At 37.4% G+C, this 25,219-nt stretch overlaps 1 protein-coding gene across 2 annotated transcripts in view; it reads left to right on the forward strand.

Annotated features, from left to right (window-relative positions):
- The window catches only part of ME1 (malic enzyme 1), a 160,624-nt gene that overhangs the window by 46,974 nt on the left and 88,431 nt on the right, over positions 1–25,219 (forward strand). For both annotated transcript variants that reach the window (XM_040058897.2, XM_040058896.2), the window contains exons 3-5: positions 247–396; positions 21,157–21,232; positions 22,403–22,564. In XM_040058897.2, coding sequence (XP_039914831.1) covers positions 247–396; positions 21,157–21,232; positions 22,403–22,564 — 388 coding nt within the window. The remainder of the gene's footprint in view (positions 1–246; positions 397–21,156; positions 21,233–22,402; positions 22,565–25,219) is intronic.

The following is a 25,219-nucleotide window of genomic DNA, read 5'->3' on the forward strand; positions in this document are numbered from 1 at the left end:
CAACTTCCTGAGTATGTAGAGTTTGACAACTTTGTGATGGCTTCAGGTTCTCTGTCTCAACCAGTTTGTTACGATTTCTGTCTCAGACATTTGTGCTGTTAAGACTAGGAGGAATTTAAATACTTTCAATAAGAGAGAGGCTATTATAGAACAAACGTAATTTTAATTATCCAAACACAAATAAATTTCTTAATCTACTTTATATGTTCCCTCGATGTCTGTCTAATTACATGTAATTCTCCACAGATACATGCTGCTGATGAGTCTTCAGGATCGAAATGAAAAGCTCTTCTATAAAGTGCTGGGTTCTGACATTGAAAGATTCATGCCTATTGTTTATACTCCCACTGTGGGACTGGCTTGCCAACAATATGGTTTAGCATTCCGGAGGCCAAGGTATGTAAGTTTATACTTCAAATGAAAGTAATTGTATCTTATTTTCCTCTTGGCAGATTTCTACAGGGGTTTTCTAACAGCCGCTTGTACGCCAAAACTGCAGTAATTGAGATAATTCAAGCTATACTTTTGGTCTCCATTAAACAATAATTTGTGCATTTCTTATCTGCATTGAGAAGGCAAATGTTTGGTTGAATTGCACTAAAACATTAAATTTTTTTAATCTTATTAACTGATTGTAACTATTAAACTGCATAGTATGTGTACTGTATTATACCGTATAGTATACTATTACACTGTTTTAGAATCCTAGCTGCATATTAGAAGACTGGCTAAGAATGGAACTTTAGTTTTAGATTTGTCTTAGAAACTTGAAAAGCATAGACTTTTGCCTATATAAATATTTACATTATTGATATTTTATACATATGGACACACAAAAATACACACACATATATATATGTATAACATATAGATATATATGTAAAAACAATAATGGTAGTCAAAAGCATGTATACAAACTAAGGACGCATTACATATATACCTGCTGATATCTTAAAAATTATCAAAAGTCATCCAAGTGCCTGTTTCACTGCTTTATAATTTCTTGCTTCATAGGTTGATTACTGGAATGCTTTTAGTCTGTGTACAGTATCTGTATTTATAGAATGATGAGGAAGTGGTATGAAAGAAGGATAGACACTTCTGTTTCACTCTACCTCTTGGACATAACTCGCGGAGTTTGAGATTTATGGTGGTTGTTCCTTGAGAACATTGTGTATATCACTGCCTTCACGTGCAAACTGTAACAACACTTTGGAGCCTTCTGCAGAATGTTTTGGCAAAGAAAGAGATAAATGAGCTACATGTGCATAGCTCTGTTAACAGAAATAGGGTTTTTACAGTGAAGGCATTGATCAGAAGTAAAAAGTTTGCAGGATGTAAGGGAACAAATGACTGCTCACAAATTCTTCAGCAAGAGATATTGGAGAGAGACTTATGACTTCAAGGTTTTGTTCTTAATGTGAAAATTATTTTGGCCTTGTGACTGACAAAATGAGTCAGGACCATCTGGTCAACTGCAGAAAACAAGTATTCCCACTTCTGTGCACATTAAAAAGTTCAAAAATACCTCAAGAATCATTATTTAAACCTGTTTAATGGTCTGTGATTTTTAGGTGCCTCCCTCAGTAAGAGAAGTCATCTCGTTTTTCTGCCTCAGTAATTACCACCATGGTGATTTTATTGGCCTTCCAAGAAGTGCTAAATGTGTCTGAAAATTAGGTCTTTGCTTACACTGGTCTCATTACCCCTCATTTTGATACTCATTGCCATACAAAATATTTCACAAGGAGCACCTCTACCCATGCATGTACTTTTCCCTTTCTCCCTAGACAAGTGAAGCATCTATGGAGGAAAAACATCGTTTAATTAGAGTAATGGAATTGTTAAGTTTTCAAAAGAACTCCAAGGTCATTGAGTCCAACTTTTGACTGAACACCACCATGTCAACTAAACCATAGCACTAAGTGCCACATTGAATCCTTTCTTGAGCACTTCCCGGGATGGGGACTCCACCCCTTCCCCAGGCAGTCTGTTCCAATGTTTAGCTGTCGGGCTGTTCATGGATATAGGTTCTTAAAAGGCCAAGAGCATTTTCTGGTTATTACAAAGGTGTTTATTATATAAATGCATCAGTCTTGAAGGCAAGGGCTCTAAGCATGCGGTCTTACTAAAAGTTACAATACTTAAAGTCCCAGCAAGGTGTAGAAGCAGGCTATCAGAGAGTTCCAGCCTCAAGGGCAGTAACATATTAACACAGAATTCAAGCCATGGGGGGAAGGCAGATTGACAAGGGGTTCCAGCCACAAGGAAAAGGCAGATTCCTGGCCCAGAGTCCCATTTCAAGCAGAGTTCTCTTCAGCAGTGGCCGCAGCAGCAAAGGCTTCTGCTGTAACAGCGGCAGCAGCAGCAGCACCCCCCATGCAGTGATACTTTATAAAGTCCTGGCAAAGGCTTCCTGGGCACAGCACCCTGGCGGAGCCCCCTTCTCTCTTGTTATAGATGGCAGGAGGATGCATCGATCATCGAAGAATCAATGAATCGATACCATTGCCCCAGAACCAGGGGATTTTAATCCATGAACCATAAATGCATATTCATACCCCTATCTATAGGTTAGCCAATCAACTAAGAACACAATTCTAAAACATTCTCTCCACACCAATCTAAACCTAATTTTGAAAGTACATAAAACTATGAAAAACTACAAAAATTCGTATCACACCTACACAAAAATCTACACTTGTAGCGTATCTATTAACATAAAAAGTTCTATCATATAGCTTATCTATTAACATAAAAGCTTCTATCTTATTCATGTAAAAATTGTACCTACTCTATCTAGTACTGTGAGCGATGTTCTAAAATGTTTCTGTTATGTTTGAAGCTGAGCTACCAGGCCTTAGGACTCTGGGCTCTCGTGCTAGCTGACTGATTCTTAAGGCTCTTAGAGTCTATTTGCTTAAAACTAAAGTCTAAACTTCTGCTTCATATATACGTGGCTTAATATATTTTAGTTTCTCTAAAGTCTTCAATTCAACCCCTGTATCCTTCTCTCCCCCTGGGGAGCCCAGGGGGGCTTGCACTCCAACACTTAACAACCTTTTCAGGGAAGAAGTTCTTCCTGATATCCAGCATAAGCTCCCTGGCACAGCTTGAGACTATTTGCTCTTATCCTTAGTTGCCTGTGAGAGGAGGCCAACCCGTGACTGGTTACAACCTTCTTTCAGGCGGTTGTAGAGAGTAATAGGGTCACCCTGAGCCTCCTCAGGGCTGAACAAATCCAGTTCCCTCAGCCACTCCTCCCGCAGCTTGTGCTCCAGACCCTTCAGCTCTTTTGCCCTTCTCTGGACATGCTGCAGCACCTCAATTTTTGCAGCAGGTTGGAACTAGATGATCTTTAAGGTCCATTATAATCCAAACTGTGCCATGGATCTATGATTTTTGACAGACTCTTTCCTGCTTAAGAAAAATACCTACAATGGAATCTTCCACTGCCCTGTTACAGAGATACATTCTTTTTCCTAAGAAAAACCTTTTCTAAATTATTTCAAAACCAACGATGTAAAGCAACCAGTATAATTTAGTTTTAGTCTTTCTAGACCATGACTCATTTAGCATTAAGCCTTATAAGCCAGTATGCCTCATAAACAGCATCCTCCATGAGATGGATGGAAAAGAAAATATAAACATTAAATTTAATATTCAGAAGGCAAAAAGGAGTAAAAGATGTAAGATTTAGTCCAGGCTATATAATTTTACAATTTTGATTGATTTTTTTTTCAAGAAGTTGCGATTAAGGGAAAATATATAATCTGATCATACCTTAAAAAAAGGTGTTCTCATCTGTAAGAACTGTCTGTATCTGCTTTATGCTGACTCATATGTAAGTGCTGTCTTCACAGATAAGTGACTGATTTTCTTTAACAATGCTTTTTTATTTCAGAATAACTTTAATACTGCCTCTTCCCACAGCTCAGAAAATATTTGCTATTTCAGAGTTTAATGCAGATCCTGCTAGAAACAGACTTGGAGGTAAATAAGTTAAAAATTATTTAGTTGCTGCAGATTATATTTATCTCACTGCAGTGCAAGGCAGTGTCATATTTAATTTACATTTGTAAGGATTTTTTTCCAATATTCAGTATTCAGTTTATTCCTTTATGTTGTGAAATGAGTTTGAAGCACCTGGCTCACAAGTTATCTCTTGAGATAAGGAACAACCAAATTAATTTAGAGTTCAAGAAGTTGGTGTCTCGTGGAATCATTAAATGAGATCATCTTCTGTGACACCCTTATGTGATTTTTAGAAGACTTTATAGGCTCACGTGATGTACTCACAGTCACAGAAGGACTTTGTGGCTCAGGAAAGGGTTTTTATCCTGAAGTAATAGTTTTCAATTTTAGAATAAACGTTCATGGGTGACTAGCTAACCATCTGATTAAGCATCATTTTTCAAGAGAACCAGCTGTTAAGTAACTTGACTCATTGGTTTGAAGCTCATCTGTGTAATTGACATTTATTTATAAAATTCAGACTCAAGATGCATTACTCACTCTGAATATTCAGCTTTAAATCCACCAGTTTAATGAATAAGAGTATTATTGTAGAAGTAAACAGTGCATCTCTGGTAGCAAATCTGTAACATGCACCTACCTACACCACATTGTTACATAAACATAATTTAGAAGACCTGTCCATCTGGTCTCCTTCCTAACTTTTGAGGAGAATGAGGGAAGAAAGGATCCTTCAGGGAGTTGGTCAGAGAAGGAATTTGGACCTGTACAGTTAGAAGCTTTACTTATGCTTCGAATATAGTAGGGTTGTGCTTCTATTGTAATGCTTATGCTGTCATTAAAAGCATTATCTCAGAATCTCTATTAGGTAATTTCTTGCTTCAGACTTCCTAACCATCATTTAAATTCCTAAAGTAAAAAATTCTACAGTTGCACAAGGCATGTACATTTATATGACAATTTTTGATTACTTACCAAGAAAGAATATTTCTGTAAATAGATTTCTGAAATACAACAGTTCTTTCATCCAACAAAAATAAATATGGGAAAGCTCAATGGAAATTTCCTCTAAGAATCCAAAATCAACTTTTTACATTGTATAGAGAACACTCAGGAATTTAAGATTCTTTTGTAAACTTAGCATTCAGAGAAGGGAGGTATAATTGCCAAGTACTGCTATGATGAAGGCTTCAGACGTTTTTAAAATGTTAGGTGACTGTTTATATATTGCCATTCCTAGAAGGAAAAGCCATTTCAATCAGAATACGATCAGAGCAAGCCCGGGTAGCTTGCATGCAGCTACATGCAGCTACACAGGCATGGCAGAGTTCTCTGAAATAACTTCCCGATGCAGTCACAGACTGTCAGGCTGACTAGGAACCATTTTTGAAGCAGCTCTATTGGGTCTGATGCAGTCTCTTAAAAGGCAAAGTATGTTAGCTTTGAGATTGTTTACCAGATTTCCTCCTCACTGAAGTGCGTGACTGACTCAGCACATACAAATTTGGGACTTAGTCCTTTCCTTTCCTTATATTTCTCAAAAAGAATGTATTTGTTTACATTTATTTTATGTATTTACATTTACAGTGATTCAGATGCACTGTATTGAATGCAAATGTTGCAAATGTGAGTTCTTTTTCCGTTGACAAATATTTACATGGTGAGATTGCCAGCTGCAAGATAGCATCGCTTTTTATTAAAGAAAAGAAATAGAGAAGGGGAAATATTTATTTCCTGTGACAGGCCATGCAAAATGTTAGACCTTGGCATCAGAAGTTGCAGTCTGCTTGCCAGCACAAGGTTGATCCTGTGTACATTAAATTATCTTTTTGTGGTGTTTAATGAGGCTTTTATTGGAATTATTTTCCTTAATTCCAATGGATGTCTGTGGCATCCAAGTCTCTTCAGAAACCAGATTTGGCTTACTGCAGGCCAGAACTTGTCAAGTACTCCATGATCACATGAGCCAAGAAAGTTCATTTCCTGGAAGTTTTTGGAGACTGTTTCTCCTTCAGATGTGTGATGTTTTCTTGATTGAGACTACTAGAATGTCTGGATTTGTTTCACATAACATTTTCACCAGTACAACAGCTCCCTTAGATAGCACATCTAGATTTTTTTTGTCCCTAGAAAAGCATACATATGTATACATATGTCTATTTAGGGACTTAATTAATTTAATTGTTGCTATACGTGATTGCTAGTATCTTCATTTAGTTAGAAGTAATTACTGCATAACATAAAATTAAATTGAAAGATGGAACAAAGCACTAGTTTCAGTTATTTTTCCTAATATTTTCTTCTCTGAAAACTATGTAGAATTTTAATCTGTAAGTGGAAAAAAGGAAATGTGGAGGCTTTTTAACCAATATTTTGTAAGGTCTTGGCTAGTAGGACAGCATATGAAATCAAAATGTTTTGCAATAAAGACAAAAACCAGCAAAATGCTTTGAAAATAGACTGCTGGAATTCTGTTCCGCAGAAGGACCTGGTGTGTGTATTAACAGCATGGTTTGGGTGGCAAATTACTTTGTAACATTTCCACAGAGAATTAGTATAGCTGTAGCATTTCTTCTAATTTTAGACAATCTCTTTGTGGCTTCTAAAGCCTGATGATGATGACAGTTGCAGCCCCTCACCAAGCAAATTTGGAATACCTGTTGGTCATTTTTCACCTTTGCCTTTTGTGACATATTGTCGACATATTCCGGGCAATGTTTTCTCTTTCCTTTTTTTATTTCCCTGTGTATAGCCTTGCCATTGAGATCATGGAATCCAGTAGTTTTACTTTCTGGCATGATTCTGATCTGCTGTTACTTTCATCAAGCTAAAAATTAGCTTAGCATTCTGTTGCTTCTGTGGCTTGAAGGTAAGGCTGATAGAATCTTCCCAGCAAAACATTTGTCATGCTCTGAAAAGCTGGAAAAGGAAAATTAGCAGAGTGTTGAACTCCTCTCTTCTCCTGGACTCTCTTTTAGGCTGGATTGTGCCCAAGGTGTATTTAACTTGGTCTGTCAGCAGTCAGTAATGCCGCTGCAGGGAAAGCTGTGAGGATCTTGCACAGATGTCAGTGAGCCTCAGTTTGGTCTTAGAGTGCTTTGTAAATATTAAGCCAGTTTCTCATGTAAGAAGTTATTGAAGGAAAAAAATAAGTTATGTCTTGATTTCTGAAAACATTATGATATTATTCAGTTTATATGCATGTAGTCATTTGGTCTCTCTAGAACTGTTAAATTCATGGTTTTTCATAATATTTTGGCTATAGGTTTCACCGTTTAGGCACAGTGTGAATTTTTATCTTTTTATTAAACTTTCACCTCAGAATAAAATTATGAATGATTAGCCTGTGACAAACTGAGAGTTAGGTAGTCTTGACCTAGCATTATGAAATATAACATCCTCCATGTGGTAGGATTTTTTGTATGTACTTGGTGCTTGCATGTAGGTATAACCTACAGTACTTGGAGGGGGTGGTATTTACAGAAGTAGCACTTGGAGTTGTTCTTCCATTTAGTCTTGTCTGAGTTGGAGCTTTACCTATTAGCTTCTTCCTGGTCTCATAAACTTCATACATGATTTCTTCTGCAGGTAGTATTTCAGAGACTTATGATCGTGGTCATAAAAGCTTCATCCTAAAGCACATCACAAGCCTGGAATTTCTGGCTTTCAGACCTATGTTTGTAGGTACATTGCTCTGTTTTTTCTGGATGGAGCATATCTTGGCTGTGAGCAGGAGGAAATGAGGCCATCCCTTCTCAAAACATGACTCTGAAAATGTTTGGCAGCAGTCAGTGTTCGGTCATTCTTAACACAGTCTTCTAAGCAAGACAACTAGCAAGACTCAGTGCTCTTCTATAGACATCCTTGGTGGTTTCTGAGCAAGAGGACCAAAATTAAAATACTGGCCATGCCTTTCTCTTGTTCATTTGTTCTCTTGTTCTCTTGTTCATTTCCTTCACAGAGTCCTGGATATTTCCAGAGGATCCCTGTCCTCATTTGGCTTGTACTGTTATTTTTAAATAATTTCTACTATCTGTTGCGTGAGGTTAGAACAGAATGTTCTCCCTTCTCCACAAATTTAGGGGACTCAAATTTATCTTTTCAAGGGCATCTGCACTTTGAGCTAATGGGAGCTTACTTCTGTGGATTTTGGCATGTGATTATCTTCCTAATTTCATTATATCCTACTGAGACAGTCCTCTGAAACAAAGAAGTTTCATACAGATGCTTTTCACTAAATGAAAAAGACAGTTTGTGTTACAGTTAGTAATGCAGTATTTATTAGAACCTTCTTGTTTCCTTTGCTAAAACAGTCATCTTATGCATCTACGTGCAGAAGACTGGACAAAAAGTACATGATCCCAAGTGAAATGTCTTTACTCTGACTAATCTTTTCTTTCTTTCCAATACCACATAAAAGGTAGGCTATATCCTTTGCAACAGATAGACTATGTATCTGCATTTTAAAATAGAGGTCTTGTTTTGGCTTGTGTCTTAGTTGTAAAGACAGGTATCTGCTAGGGAGAGGTGGGGCCTCTCTAGGAATGGGGAATTCCAATCCCTTCCTTCCAAGTTATTATAATTTAGAAGATTAAAGAGGCTTTTCAGTCAGAGCTATGGGGAAAGGAATAACAGTCCTTTCCTAGTAAATATAACAGGACAGACAAACAACAACAGCATAACAGGACAGACAAACAACAACAGCAATAACAATAATAATAAACGGAACCAAGAACCCCGAGGTGCTTTGTCTCACAAGCCCCGGGCAGTCTGATCCCTTGGGACCCCGAGAGCACCAAGCTGAAACAGTGGAAGAACTCCGGGGCAGATGACTGGAAACGGTGGGTTGTCCCGGCAGGCAGGGGGGTGTCCCGGCAGGCAAAGTGAGCAGTGCTGGAGAATCCACGACAGCTGGACAGGGGCTGACCCAGCTCCAGCAGGGCAGGCGAGGAGCTCCGGATTCCTGGGCGCTCTGGCAGATGATAGAATTCCCAGGACCCTCTGTTAACAGTGGACTCCTCACGCAGCCAGCAGTCACCCGACCGTCCTCTCCGATGCCGAGTGCAGGAGGAGAGCACCCTCAGCTCCCGGAGCACTGAGCCTTTTCCTCCCCCAGACTTAAGTGATCTTCCCCCACCCTCAACACTTCTTTTGTGTGGGTCAAGCACCCTCTAAGCATCAGTATTTAGTCTTTTAGCAACTTAAGGGGGGGAAAAATTCTATAGGGAAAGAAAAAAAAATCAAAACTAAACCTAACCCTCAACATTATGTTACAGTTTCATATCAGTAACTATGACTTTTATCAATAAATAACCATGTTACTCTTCAATGTCTCCTGTTTTCCTGAAGTTTTAGGGAGATTTTGACTTTATGCCAGCCTGTAATTCTGCCTTCTGGTTACAAGCTCCCTGATTTCCCAAAGCAGTATATTCCTTAATGAAATGTACTTTAGGAGCAGAGATTTTATTTAGATTTTGCACCTCTACTTGGCCGAATATTTCACTGGCGACACTAAAGTATCAGGTCATACAGTACAGGAGAGGTCTACTTATTAGCTCTGTCTAAATCTGTACAAACCATATTTATCTACTAAAATTTTCCCCTCATGAAACGGCCTCTGTAAACCTGACAGATTTTTAGTTTCCTAATTGTCAACATCATTTGACCCCCAAAGCAAACCTTTTAGAAGTCATTTCCTTTCAACAGGAGAACTTTAACTTTCCTTAGTTCAATAGCTTTTGAAGGACAGCCTATCAAATCCAACACAGTGTCTGCAAATAAAGTTACTGCATCCTTCCTTTTGTGCAGAATGATAGGTGAAGTTGCCTCCCTTTTGCCTTGAGTGGCCTTGGGACAGCCCTGAAGCTGTAGCTTGCTTTTTACAGTAGTTTGCATGTTGTATCCACTTCCATGGACTGGGATTATGCACCGTTCTAGTACTAGTTTAGGACAATCCAGACAGTAACAGCTTGTGCCACATGAACAAACAGGCAACTGCAACAGACAGCAAACACCTGGCAGCTCATTGTTTGGGAAGTCCTAAGAAAAACGTGTGGGTGTCTTTCTCCCTTCCTAGGGCTATCCTGTGGAAGGGAAAGAACTTGCTTCCAGATTTTGGTGGGATAAAAAATAAATGGTCTTGCTTCAAGCATTTACAATTAGGTATCACCAGCAGTAGGCATTTATGCATTGGTAACATGAGCTTGTAGCATGAGCTGTTATAGTCGACTGATAAACATCTAGTGCAGGTTTTTGTTTTGTTTTAATATTAAGATCTTAGAGGAATCCTATACTCTCCTTCTATGCAAGGAGTTTTTCCATGTCCCTAGTAATGCCCAGTGTGACAATCTGATACTGCAGAACGGGTACCAGTAGTATTCAGATGAGATGTCAGTGATTTAGAAGCATTACACTGTTTTATTAGCTCATTCTGTATATATCCCAGCCCATGCCCAGAAGATGTTTTCCTTTAGGGGTGTGCTTACGGTGGTGTTTCTCCAGCTCCTGTTTTCTGTACATTTGTTGCATGTGCTTTGGCACCACCCAAATCCCCTGCTTACACATTCAGCAGCTTCTCTGTTCAAAATACTCTCATTACTCACAGTCCAACACTGTCTCATTGTTGCATTTCCAAGACATGATATTTAGTAGCTTTTTAAAAACACCCTATAGTAATTCCAGTAAATGTATTTGGTAAAGTCTTAAAGAGGAAGGAAAAACTCTAGCAAAATCACTGCAACATTGCAGTAACTTGGCTATCTAACATCATAGTTTTCTGTCTCTGTCTGGAAGCTTTCTAAATAGATAGTCAAGTCTTAAAATGAAAAATTAAAAGTGAAGACAAAGCATACATATTTTCAGCCTTTAAGAGCATAACTAATAGGATGATTATGTGTTATAATGTCTCTTGTGGTTCTTTGTATTTATTGGTCCAGGAGTTTTCAACATACTACATTTGGGAGGGCCATATGCATAAAAGGCTTCTGAAAATGACAAGAAAAAATGGTTCTGGGATAGAAGTGGACCGTTTTATTTCTTACAAGGCACTTTCATCCTTTTTTAACAAAGTTTTACAGCTGCATAAAACAGTTTTCTTACTGGCAGAGCTCAATAAAAAATGTCAGCAGTGTTAATTATAATAAACGTAAAACCAAAAAGACCAGGTCATAATAACATTACTGAATCTGTTGCAGAGTAGCAGTAACATCCTATAATTTGCAGTTGGGTGGAGAAAGTTTTGTGAAGCATCTGACATCCTGACCGCTGCTCTTTAACTGGTGGCGCTGAATGTCAGTTCTGCTTCTTTGACTAATGAGTATTAAGTGATTAACCCATGGGCAGGAAACCCACTGTCTTTTAGAAAATCTCAAGTAAGGGCTTGCTGGGAGCATAGATCAAACAGATGAATGTGGGTAAACCAAACAAAGCTAGTCATTCTTGTAAGAAAAGCAAGGACTTCCACCTGAAGGGGAATAGTGATATGGAAGGCTTAAATCAACTGGCAGAAATAAGGGAAACATTTACCGAGGAATACGAAGTTGGTACTGAATGGGAACCCATGCCTTTGGCACAAAGATGGTCAAAAGCCAGTTCTCATATTTGCTTCTTCATTCCCCAAGTGACTACTTTTAACATGAATATATGCTTAGTCTTAAGGAAGAAGGGAGTTTAGGGGTTTCCACAACTTCATTTTAGTATTCTAGTATACTGAAAGTGGCTATTGTTTTTGGCATTCTGGTGGACCTTTCCACCTAAAGGAAGAGCATCCTGTTCCTGAGATGAAGCTGTAATGCAGCTTACAGAGACATAGCAGCATATTTCCATTTCAAAAGTTCACAATATAATGACAACTTTGTTTTTGAGGGTATTTTTGGTTGCTTTTAACTTTTCTCTTAGAGTTCTTTAGATTTATTCCAAGAATATATGAATGTACAGGTTTGCTGCATTGTATGTTGAGGGTCAGGTTATTCATATAGCCTGTTTTAGGCAACAGTGTGTCTGAGAGTTTCCCTTGGTCATCCAAAAGGAGCTTCTTAAACATGACACGTAGATATTTATCTCTGGCAATTAAAATATGGAACATGGTTTGCTTTCTGTTCAATTAATAATGGATTTTTTTTCATGAATAAGTAGTATATTAGCATGGGGAACTTATCATTCTCAAGAAAATCGTGTGTTTAAAAAGATTTCCATTTTGCCTTGTTTCCATTTGCCACAAGCAATTGTGCCTATTTCTACTTTTACTTTGCCACTTAACATAGAATGTAGCAATGCTCAGTTTGTGCATTGAACTGGGATTCTTCTTGAGGGTGATTGTAATGTCAGTCATTTGATGAGTGGTTTGTTCATTCAGTCTTACAGTGAAACAAATGTAATCTTTGAAAGATGACATAAAATATTGCATGTAGGCTTTCAAAGGCAATTTCTTCAGAAAAGCTTGTGTGCTTCCTGACTCTGGACTCGAGCCTTTGATTTCCTTGAAGAGGCTGGAAGTTCCCCAGTGAAGTTTCAGAAACACTTCTGTTGTGACTGCTAGATGATGCTGTTTGAATAGTCCATCACCCCACAGGGCTGACTCTGACTCCTCGCTAGGTCCATTCCGTATCCTGTGCTTTGTATCCTGTATGTCTCTAGTGAAGTGCAGCAATATTAGGTTGTGTTAGCTGTGATCGTTGCGTGCTGCATTTTTTCCCAAAACGTTGATCCTGACTTCATGAAATTAAAAACTTTACATGGGATCATGACTGAATTTTTATAAGAAGAAGGGAAGGTATAAGACTATTTGCCTCTGATGGACAAGGTTACTTTTTTAGCACAGTGGCCAGACACATTGAAGATGTTTAATGCTCAAAATGTTTCCTTGGGGTTCCATTTATTATAATTATTTTCTCAAATTTTATGATAAAGGCGTCTAGTAATTTTTAATTGAGTCAGATTTTTTTTTTTCCTTAAATGTAGTCAATTTCCTATAATTAAAAACACTTTTTATAGGTAATATACATGTCCTGGGTTTTTCTGGAAAAATATTAATTCTTCTACTGTGAGTGAATTTCAGAAAATAACTGGTATGTTGGAACTTTGTTAACATCAGATTACATAAATCTTGAGAATAATCATGTTGCTTCTCAATTTCTCTGTCTGAGATGGAGCTGCACCTGCAGGTCTTTTCTCCATGTTAAAAGTTGTTGTTATTAAACACTACTAAAAATTTGGTCTGTCTCATACATTCATTCATGCTATATAAATTCAACCGGAAGTATAGAAATAGTGCTGCTCATCAGGTTGTTTACATTTTCTAAAATGTGCAAATGGTAAATGGAGTTTTGTACTTTTTCAGAGTGTTCATTTTCAGCAGTTAGAGTCAGCTCTACAAGTGGAAGATAGGTCTCATTTCAGAAATTACTTTTTCATCAAAATGGAAGTTAGGTAGAATATGCCATAAGAAGCAGCATTTTTTAACAATTCTTCACTTTTGTCCTGGTTAATAGTTACTGAGAGCAAATTATGGTGATTTAAAGGTCAATAATAGGCCCTAAAGGACATTATTGTCTAAATATGGGAAATTTTCCATGTTCCAATGAGCCAAGGCAGCACAAGTTGTTGAATAGGACAGTGATCTCACTTGTTTGAGTATTTCACAGTTTAAATAGCATTTAAAAGGATTTTTTTAGAAAAACATCACTGGCATTGCAAGATTCCTAGTAGATAACATGGTTGATGTTGTTTGTTGATGATTTTCTATGCAGTTAACATTAGCATAAAATAATACAAACATGGTAGCTATTGAAACAGAACAGTAGGTTATTTTTTGTCTTAAAAATGAATGGGTCTGGCCCTGGTAAACGGTCCTCTCATTCACAGTCTTCAAATAGTTCTATTTGTGCCCATTAGAGTGTAAGTAATTAGGTTATTTATTGAGGAGCTGTCAGAGGAATTTAAGTAGCTTCTGGAGCAAAAGAGCTCCGGTGCTTAAACAGTAGTATTTTGCAGAGTCTGCCTTTTTCTTTGCAAACAAACACATCCCATTGAATTGCTGTTGTGTGGTTAAGCAACAACATGTAAAAGCTGATTGTCTAGATTAGTGATGCTTTAGGAATATAGTAATATGAACAAATTCATGTTTTGAGAAGTGACTATAAAGTTATCATTTGATTTAGTCTTTTTCTGTATGAAAAGGATGCATCATTAGTTTGAACATTCAGACTACAAAATGCTGTGCAAGTAGAGGAGGTGAGGCACTAAATGAAAAACAGTGGTAGATATCTAGATATACAGTAAAGAGTATTTTATGTGAGTAATGCAAAACATCTGCACTGACTAAGTCCATGAAGTTTTCACTATGAAGTATTTTTAGTATCGTTTGAGGTGACCATTATGGCTTCCAAAATTAACTAGAGATTTTTTGATTATTAGTGAAGTGTCAAGCTATAATTACTCTTGGTACCGTGTAAAATTGATTTTAAAGTTTTCCAGTGTAAGGCTTATAAAGCTGTTACTCTGGTTATTTTTACAATGTAATTTTTGGGGGGTTTCAATGAGAGCAGTTGAGGAATTACTTCATTGGGTTTCTTTTTATTGTACAAAAGTCTTGACTTCTTTGCCCACTTCTGGAGCCTGAGTTTATCTGATGGGCATTTTACAGAGTAAAAGCAAAATATTTCAAGAAAAAAAGATGCTTTTTGCAAAAAGCTGTGTACACTCAAACTCATAATGTAGAGATTACGTGCTTTGGCAGCAAGAATCTCAAGGGGCTGAAAAAATCCAGACCTTTCGGAGAAAAGTAGTAAAAGAACTGATGCAGATCCCCTCTCTGTTCCTTTGTCATTTGCCTTCAGTCTGTACTGCCATGGGCAGCTTTAAGTTTTTTTTTCACTGTCACCTGCTCTGTTGTGTTACAATTTAGAAAATGTATGCTGTATGCAAGCTCTGGAGCCTGTTTCAGATGCAGAAGGGCAGATGGGGCAATGTCCCTGTGATCTGGCCCCTGCCCACAGGTGTATCAGGACTGTTACAGCAAGTTACATGACTCGCCACGTTGCAGATTGTAGAACAGCAGCCCCTGGTTCCCTGCAACCCTAATGCCATATGAGGTGGAAGAGGGAATGTGTCGAGACCTGAATTCAGTTTTCTGAGTAAAACCAAGATATGGGCAGAAGGAGTTTTATGTGGAAGTTTCTGGAACCCATGGGTTGTTTGAACCAGCTCATCTGACTGAGTGCCACCTGGATGAGTCTCTTTGAAGCACACAGTGTCCATTGTCAAAGAAACAAGGCAGAGCCATAGACTCTAGTTGAAGATCTTGGGCAGGCTTGAGCATAGAGTGGATACTGTATTTACTTCTGGTAGCATTGTGAGCACTTCAGCTTGCTGAGGATTGTATCAGAAAAATTATAATCTTAAGTAGCTATCTACCCAGTTGTATTTTTAAATTATTATTTCTATCATTATAATTTATTTTTAAATAATTTTTAACATTTGTACTAAAATATTTTCCTAGCATCTGAATCATTATGTCACCAGAGTTATGTACCTTTTATTTCTCTAAACTTTATCCTTTCTTTTCTGAAACCTCATTCCCCTGAGGTCATATTTTCAAGTGCCAGGCTTACAGCCTCTGTCTTTCAGGTTAACTTTGTCACCTTCCTGCTCTAAAGGCTAATTCACATTGGATACTGTATGGTTCTGTAAGTGGCCCAAACGTACTTCTTATACTTCATGCAGTTATTTTTAACTGCAGTGACTATTGGAGCATGACATTTACCAACAGGGATTGATGAGCAGCTTTGATGGACTTGGGCATGTGAAAGAATGCTGCAGAGGCTGAATGCTACACTGGATATAAAGACTGTCATGAACCAATGATTTTCAGAAGATATTCTTGAAATAAAACTAAATGCTGGTTTGCTCCTATAGCTGAAGATAGAGTGTTCAGACCCCTTGACATAAGCATTTCCCATTTACAGGGATTATGAAGACTGTGTTTTTCTGTATTTTAATCATTCCCCTACACTCTTGTGCCAAACTGGGCTTTTGAGGTGCTGTAAAAATACATGAGGCTTTCATTATTCTTTTATGTATAGCAAAGTGGAGTTGCTGGATGTTAGCATCTGTCTTTCAGAGTATTTGATGTCTTCTACAAAATAACTTTTATGATCAGTAGTCATTTACAAAACCAAATGCTAAGCATGAAATAGCACATAATGTTTATAAACTTTTATGTCTTTTCAGGATTAGTATCTTATCCTCATTGTCATTCATATGCTGCTAGAATTTACCTTTTTGTGACGTACATCTTGCTCATGTACAGCTCCACACTTTCAGAGGTTTTACCAGTACCTACTGTTCTCTTAATGCTCCTGTTCAATTTTTCATCTTTGTTTTTGATTAAATCTTTATTTTGCTTCTTACAGACTTTCTTGTTTAAATATGGTTTTGAGTGTGCTACATCTAGAAAATATAAGGCCCAGGTTTCTTTAACACTGATGAATTCAGGTGGACAGTCAGTAGCAGCTGCTATTTCAGCATCAGCTGTTTATCGGTTGAAAAACATACCTCTGTATTGCAAAGTAATAAAATTCATCGCTGTACAAAGGGAAAGAAAGAAAATAAACAAAGCTGTCAACAGCTTCATTTCTTCAATCAGCCCATCTCTTGTATTTATTAGGCCTCAGTGGTCGTGTAATGCAAAGGACCCTGCTATGGTAAGTTGTTATAAAAACTTTGGGCACGATTTATATGGAGAAATGAGACCACATTAAACAGTCACAATGGGAAATGTGGTGGAAAAAAGAGCAGAATGTTCTTTGGGGAGGATATAGGTGCTCCTAGTTCCTAGTACAAAGTTTTTATTGTGTTGCTTTTTTATAATTTTAAAAATAGGAGGGAATTTCAAAAGAGACCAGGAAAGTAGTTTACCTCTTTCTTGCCAAATACAGAAGTTTGGAAGAGTCTAGGCTCAGAGATAAACTGTGTCTGGCGCATGAGAATTTTTTTATTATTATTATTGTTTCGTTATTATTATTAAGCTTGTTGGTTTAGGCTGCCTGGGGAAGTGAAGTCACCTCTGCTGTAACTCTATGTACAGTCCATAATTCAAATAACAGTCTTGAATATGTAGGGTTGTAGGGTTGTGAGAAAAGTCTGAACTATTTTTCATTAAACATGTTTGGCATATTCTGAGACATGTTAAGATTACCTCCTGTTGTTATAAGAAGAGGAAAGAAAGGATTATTCTGTTACAATGACACATTTTCCTAAACTGTCCTTTAATAGAAAATAGACAAATACATTTCTGGTAGATCATTGCTTCCTCGAAACATAATAAACAAATGCTCCATTTAATTCTGTTGACTTTGTTCTCATAGATCAGAATTTTAATAAAACAGATGCAAATCATGTGCTGTAGAATGACCTCCACATAACTGGTAAAATTTGCTACAGTGTAGTGAGCTCAGTGACCCAAAATAGATTCCCCCTTTGTTGAGTGGATCTTGATGTCCTCATGTGGGCTCCCCCCCTTACTCTTCAGTCTTACTGCTGGTGTGATGAGAAGAAAGGAGGCACAGTTACTTCCTTGCCTAATTATTCCTTTGCTGTAGTTTCATACATTTTTTGGCTAGCTGAAGTGGGTGTCACTAGCAGTGCTGGGCTGGTATCAGCCAGTGCTGAGTTGAGGGCTCACTGGGGCAAAGTGGTTCTAGATGAGCACCGGTGCTTAGGCAAGTTCTGTCGTAGGTGCTTAGGCAAGACAATCTCCACTGCGCTGTGTTCAAAATGAACACATTAATTAGAAGACAGATCCGAGGTTGCTAGCTTCAGAACGGCTTTAACTCGCAGTTTTGGTGATTGCCCTTCTTGATTTGCAAGAAAAAAATAGTATGTAATGGCCAATTAAAATAGAAAGGACCACACTGTGCTATAAAACCCTCAGTTGCTTTTCCAGTGAGCTTGCCAACCTGGGCTGCTCTGAAAGTGTGTGCAAGAGAACTTAATCCTGCATCCCCATGAGTTGCTTTTCTTCTTAGAAATGTGAAATATGTGCATGCTGAAAAACAAGCAGCATATTTTTCCCCATAATATTTTCCCTCTGTCTTGCTTCTTTCTCCATGTGATTATGTGTATTACTTGTCCATCTGCTTTAGCAGCCCCATTCTGAAGTGCTTTGTCAGACACGTGCACATCCTGCAGGCCATCTCTTCCTCGTCCAGCTGAGCAGGGTGTGCATTAGTGGCATGACCAGGCTTATTTTTATCATTAACATTATACTCAAATGGATAATTGGGTCATATTTCCAGACTGGAATCCATGTAAAACTGAATCCTGTTTAAATAATCTAGCTTGCCCCATGCTGCATTCTTCATAGCTGTGCTATGACAGCCCCAAAATAAGTATAATGTCTGCTAGGTAGCCAAATTGCTGGCTACCTTTTCAGCTTCTCAGCCCTATCCCACTTATAATAACCTTATGCAGTTGGTACTTTCGCTGGCCATGGCATGACCTTATGGAAAAGTAAAAACCCACGTGTAGTACTACCTTTTGATGGCTGTCTGCAGGTAGAATTGCCAGTGAATTCAGTTCCAGTAATGCTGGCTGAGTATTCTTGTGGCCGACCCCTTTGTGAGTCAGGGTTCCTCTTACCTGGTGTACCTACTTGCAGAGAATATCTTATGGAAGAAAAGCATTTTGCTTAAAGAAATGAAGGATGAGAAAAAGAGATCCAGATAGAAGAATAAACAACAACAAAAAAAATCTTCCCTCTTATTCTGTTCCCTTGAATTTAGGAGCATCTTCTTGGTCAGACCAGTGTGCAAAATTGTTTTAGTAAACTACAGAAGTAATGGGGGGAAAGGGAGAGACAGGGGAGTGAAATGCTTGTGACATCACTATTTACACTTCATCTTCTATTTTCCATTGTGGCTTGAGCTGATCCTGCTTGAACAGATTTCTGAAATACTCTCTCAATACTTATTCAAAAGTCCTTACAAATGTTCTAACAAAATTCCTTCTGCAGCAGCCACCCTGCCTTTGTTTTCCTCTGCTGGGGAATTTATTCCATGGGTGACCTCTCCCTAGCTTGCAAGGAGGAGGTCATTTGGGCACAGTGGGCTGGACTCTGACTCTTTGGAGAATCAATACAAAATCTTGCTTCATTTAACACAAATCTATTAAGTTGGTGTAAACTGGAGAATGGAGACAAGGAGAGGAGTGAGCCCACAAGATTGCTTTCTTCCAGCACTCTGTGCTTGCTTTCACACGCTCATCTGTCACAGTTGTGCCTTGAGGTTAGCAATTTTGATAAGATGTACTTTATGATTTAACAGTTTACAGGCTGTTATATAAAATGATGATGTACAATACATCAGAAAGGAAACATCTTGTATTTTTCTTTGCTGTTTTATGGCATTTCACTGTTAAGGGACATCTTTTTTCGGGTAGCTGTCTCACAAATCGATATATTTGTGTGCAGTAAATACAAGAACTTTTCAAAAGTGTTGTAAAATTAAACCACTTTTCCCTGAAGACCTGTTGCCTCCACTGAGATGGAGAAATTAATTTGCTGACAGATGCTACTTATTACGAAACAACCGAGATGCATTAATGTCTGGTGTGTTAATTTTGAGCATGGGAAATGGATGCAGAAGGAGAATGAATTAGAAATGCCAGGATGAGAGAATTTCTAGTTCTATGGGAAAACGCATAAAATTAAATACTTTGGTTAATCACAGCATGGTTTACATTGCTTTTTTTCCTAAATAATAAGGAATTTCAATTGCATATTTTTGCCATTAAAGAGGGAAAGAAGACACTTGAATATTAAATACAAAATTCAATATAAAAATATAAATCACATTATAAGTTATATATAAACATCATCTAATATGTTTTAAACATTTAAACATATGAAATTAAGTATAATATTTGGACTAATTTTGCTGCCATGGTTAGTATGCATTTAACACTGCAGGAGATTTTTTGCTTGGTCTATGTCCAGTCATATCTGACAAGCATTTTCCAGATTTATTAAATTCATTTAGACCTCTAAGACCCACTTGTATGAATATGAGGTCGTATTCTGGTTAGACTTAGACTTCAATTATCTTTTCAATAATTTTATCTAATTTTTACTTTAAAGATTTTAAAATAGGCAACGGGAAATGCTTTAGAATAATTCTAGAAGATAATGCCTTATACTTACTCATGCAAAATGTAGTTACAATGAGGCATCTTGGGCACGGGCTTCTTCATTGATGTTTTCTTTGTGGATTTTGAGAGATTGCATTTATGAGCATTCATGGATTTTAAGAGATTTTTAAGAGATTAAAGCATTTTTCCACTATCTTACATGAAAATAGTAGATGAAAAAAATGGAATTAAATGAACTCTGATTGGACCTGAATGTAAATCTACCTGTCAAGTAAAATAAATGAAGAATGAAATGCTGAATAGGAGAATAAGATACTATATTGGTTTTGCTTAGGTAGTAAACAGAAAATGAATTGAGAATTGCACTTTTCTATTATTTTGTTTTAAACTCTTCCATACTGGTGGAACTAAAGGCCAATTTTCAAACACTCTTTGGAGTAAAGATTTTTTCTGTTAAGTGTTGAAGATGTTTTTGCACTGTCGAGAAGAAAATTTCCCACTTTTGTAACTCAAAATGGCAGTCTGATGAAATAGGGAGACTGTTTTCTAAACACATAACTGAATGCTCCTGATTTATTTTATGTAATGATAATATCTAGCTTATTTCAGGTTTTGTTCATAGCTTAAAGCTTTGGCCTATTCTTGTTTGTAAATGTAGGACTGCTGGGGCGGCAGTGTTCACTGTCGTAAGAGGAACTCATTTTGTGGTCAGGGACAACTAATGAACACATTTGTGAACAGATGAGTTGCTGAGTGAGTTGGTTTCAGAAAGGACTCTTACATGTTCTCTCTGCTCAGTAAAGCTTTATTGAGCTACTTGTTCTCTGACTTATAAATGCAGATGATTAATTTACTTATTCATTCAAAAGTAAGCTTTTATAATCAAACTGAAATTATCTATGTTGGTAACACTTTTGCACAGATTTAATGTATTATTTGATTCAAGGATACTTTATTTATATTGCATTGTATTTATATGACATTGATTTATAATTATTTAATTGCCTATCTATATGAGAAATATTTTTTTATTTGCAGAGGTCTTTTTATCTCTATCCATGACCGGGGTCACATTGCTACAATGCTTAAATCCTGGCCAGAAAGTGTCATCAAGGTAAGTACAGTTTTAGTTGCATAACAAAGCTGATGCTGTTTTATACCCAAGATGAATTGGTTAAGTTATTTTTATAAGCTTGTTGTTAGTTTAGATTTTGGTAACTTCTTAATTCATTTTTTTCAGCAAAATGCTGTTACAGCCAAAGTTTGAGGCATTTAAACATTTACTTTTTTAGCTATAGGCATCCTTTACTGATTAATTGGTCAATTACACTGAATATTATGGAAATAAAACCCCTGAATGCTTTTTCTGTATTTCAGGAAATCAAAGAATGGTTGAGGTAGGAAGGTATTCATCTAGGCCATCCTCCTGCTGAGTCAAGGTTGGCCAGGACAGGTTACTCAGGGCTATGTTGAGTTTTGAGTATCTCCAAGAGTAGAGAGCCCACATGATCTCTTGGCAACCCCATTCTAGGGTTTGAGTTAATAGTTCTCCACTTGCGGTGCTTCATGATCTCTCTTAAAAAAATACTGAATTTTCAACTCAAATGGCTTGCTGCTTAGTATGACAATGAAATTATTGTGTTGTCAACTGCTTGCCATACTGAGCACTTCTCTCCTTTATTATGAAAAGTCTTTCTTATTAGCATAGACTGTTTTTGGGGTTTACTAAGCTACAGTATTTCTGCCAATGAGAGTACATTCTTCCTGATATCTATAAGTATGATGGAGTGTGTTATTTACTCAAGGAAAGAAGACATACATCTTTGAAGGGTAAAAACCAGGTGGTTGTAGACAGTGCTGACAAAGGCCAGTAGGGATGACTGGCTCTGGTTCTGCTGAAAACAGACATGACAAAACCCAGGCATTTGGTTCTTCTTTTTTTGTGGATAACTTCCTTTCCCTTCCTATTCTGTTTTTATACTGTTGACAGAAAAATGTGAGAGGGAACAATGCCAGTTCCCTTGTATTGTAATGCTAAATACCTCTCTTGTGTATTCTTAAAAGTTTTACATGAAAGTCCCATTTACAGTGGAGTAAGAGTCTAAAATAGTGTAACAAAACCACAGTAAAACAAAACAATTTTTCACTTGTTGTACTATTGATTTGTTTGCACCTGTTACAGATTTTACATGTAAATTAAAAAATTATGGTAAGAAAATAATGAAATACTTAGTACATACAAGCAAGGAAATGTTTTTTACAGTGCCTTCATTTTTTCCTCCAGGCCATTGTGGTGACTGATGGTGAACGTATTCTTGGGCTTGGAGACCTTGGCTGTTATGGAATGGGCATTCCTGTTGGTAAACTGGCACTTTATACAGCATGTGGAGGAGTAAAACCTCATGAGTGTCTACCAGTGATGTTAGATGTGGGAACAGATAATGAGGTAAATCCTTTTCTGAGCTGTAGAGAGGGTTTTTTGTTAAAATACTGGCTTCGATTCTGCGCAAACTAAAAAGTCATAAGGAAAATGTCTCATCCTAGTATATATACAGTGTAGCTGTACTCATCCTAATGTGCAGTGTAGACAGTTTTGTAAGGTTTACATAATTAAGGACACTGTTGTCTCAAAAAATGTGCTGCATACACTGTACATGTTAAAATGAATAGGAAATTTGATCTCAAGAAGTGGAGGATGATAGAGTTAAAAATACAGTTGAAGGCAGCGTTATTTCTCCACTTCTGTCACAGAATTTCTCTGCAGTGATTTCCAATGTGAATTCTGAGTTCAGATTCAGAGTAATTGCACCTCATTTTGGTGAATTGCTTGAGGCTGCAGTCTGATCTGTGCTGGCAAGGTGTGTCTATGTACTTTCATTGTATGTTCCCTTTAGTTATAGAAAGCACTGTAGTGCTGTAAGTTTTCCCCAAGTGAGGTTCTAGTGCTTCAAGTGGACCTTACCCTTTTTAACTTGGCTTCCCATTTGTGTGAAATTCAGAGATTTAAACTTGTTGAAAATTGGCTCTCTTCTTTCCAGTACTCATGGGATTATTGGTTAATTACTTGGCCTTGATCTTCCCTTTTTTTTTTTTTTTTTTTTATCTGAAAGAATATTTGAATACTTGAAGACTCTGAATGATGTCAAATTAAAAAGAAAGCCACCTGCAATGTATTAACGCTCTGTAGAAGTAAAGATATTGTATTATAAATTATACAAATATTCAACTTTATGCATGATAACTGTATCAGAGATTTATGTGTATTATAGCTAAATAAAGCCTTCCTGAACCACTGATTCTAGCTGGGGCTTCTGGATTGTTGGGTTTGGGTGTGTGCATCTTCAGCTTTATACACACACCCTCACCCCTGCCCCAGTGGGATTGTTTAGACAATGCATGATGAAAGCATTACTGACCAAGAAATATCTGCTCCCCTCTCTGTCCCACCAGAGTCCCTTCTAAAAGCAGACAGGCTTTCTTATGAGATGTATCTGAACACTGTAGCAAGTAGCCATAGCTAATCACATACAAGTCTCTTTAGCTATAAAATATTTTTATTTTTGGTTTGAGCAGTTGGGACAGTTTTATAATTTATTAATGAATGTTTCTAGGCAGTCAATTGCATTGGCTACTTCTGATACTTGAGTAGGCTTTTCATTTTGCTTTTATGCTTGTGTTTCATTGTAATTTTGAATTTTTTGTAGCATATTATTTGCTTGAAATAATCAAACATCTATATATGCATACAGCAACAGCAAAACAGGCCTATCCATGCTAGTAGCCCAGCTTTCATGTCACTGTTCTTGTGCCTAAGCATTGAGTTCAATGTATATGAAGGAGTGGCACACAAAGTATTACAATGTGCATAAAATTTGTGTGACCTGAAGTTTGTTGATGCTCTGAAATACCTTCTGATTAGGAGGATGACTTTTGGGTTTTTTTTCGCCTTGGGATATGGCTTCCTATATTAGGACCAATAGGGAATGAGACCTCTGAATTCTGAATTGGGATATGAATTGGGATGTGACTTTGTTGGTGTACCCCTTAACTGATTAAATGACACGGGCCTGATAGTATTCATTAGTGGGGGCTTGGATGTAGTTCCCAGACTTCTTTCATCAAAGTCATGGATCCTGGGGCACCATCTCTCCTAATTTCTTTCCTCAACACCCTTCCTCTCACCCAGCAGCACATCCCTGTTTCCTCCTTAACACTCATGTTCATGTAACTAGTTCGTGAGTCACTATAGAGAACTGAAATGAGCAAAAAGCATCTACGTTTTGCTGGCTAAGCTGATTTTATTAGGCCGAGCTGGCATGGAATTGCATTGCAAGTCCTTATCTTAAAAGCTAAACCTCTTGAACAAATAAGTGTATTTTTAGGCTGTATTTTCTTACTCTAATCAGGATTTTCCACAGTAAGACACAATAGAAATCACTCTCACAACTTGTGCACATACAAATAATAATTATGCTGACCATGTTTATTGAGATGTGCAGATGTTTTCCATTTAGATTAGTTTCTTTTCCCATTCTGTATGGGCCTCCCTGCTTCAAAACATGTTTTAAAAATGTACTTTTGGCAGCTATAATGTGGAGGTGCACAACCTGCAGATTCTCCAGAAAGATTAATTTTTACTCTAAAGCAGATTGCAAAAACCCCCAACTTCACCAGCTCTCATCCCGTATTGCTTGTTGTGTACAGAACTCAAAACTAACTTTGAGGAGCAACTCACTCAATTTGAGATGGTTAATTAAGTCCTTGTTACTGTTAGTTTTAGCAGAGGCATTTTTAGCTAGGGTATTATCCTGTTGCTCAAAATCAAGGGAAGAGAAGCAAGCATTTTTTATACAGTTGTCTAGATAATAAGCAAGGGAAATGGAAACTGGTTATTTATGGGTAAAAAATTGACCTCATAGAAAGTCTCGTGTGACCAAACTAGTAAATGGTTCCATGGAGTCGGTGTGGGACTGAGTGTCCAAAAGAAGTGGTGTTGACTGCTGCCAAAAATAATAGGCCTGTTTTGTAAAGTATTGACAAGGAGAGTAAACACTGAGGAATCATTTTATTCAAAGCATTTAAAATACTGTTTGAAGTACTG

This window comes from Hirundo rustica, chromosome 3 (genome assembly GCF_015227805.2).
Source record: "Hirundo rustica isolate bHirRus1 chromosome 3, bHirRus1.pri.v3, whole genome shotgun sequence".
Taxonomy (NCBI): Eukaryota; Metazoa; Chordata; class Aves; order Passeriformes; family Hirundinidae; genus Hirundo; species Hirundo rustica.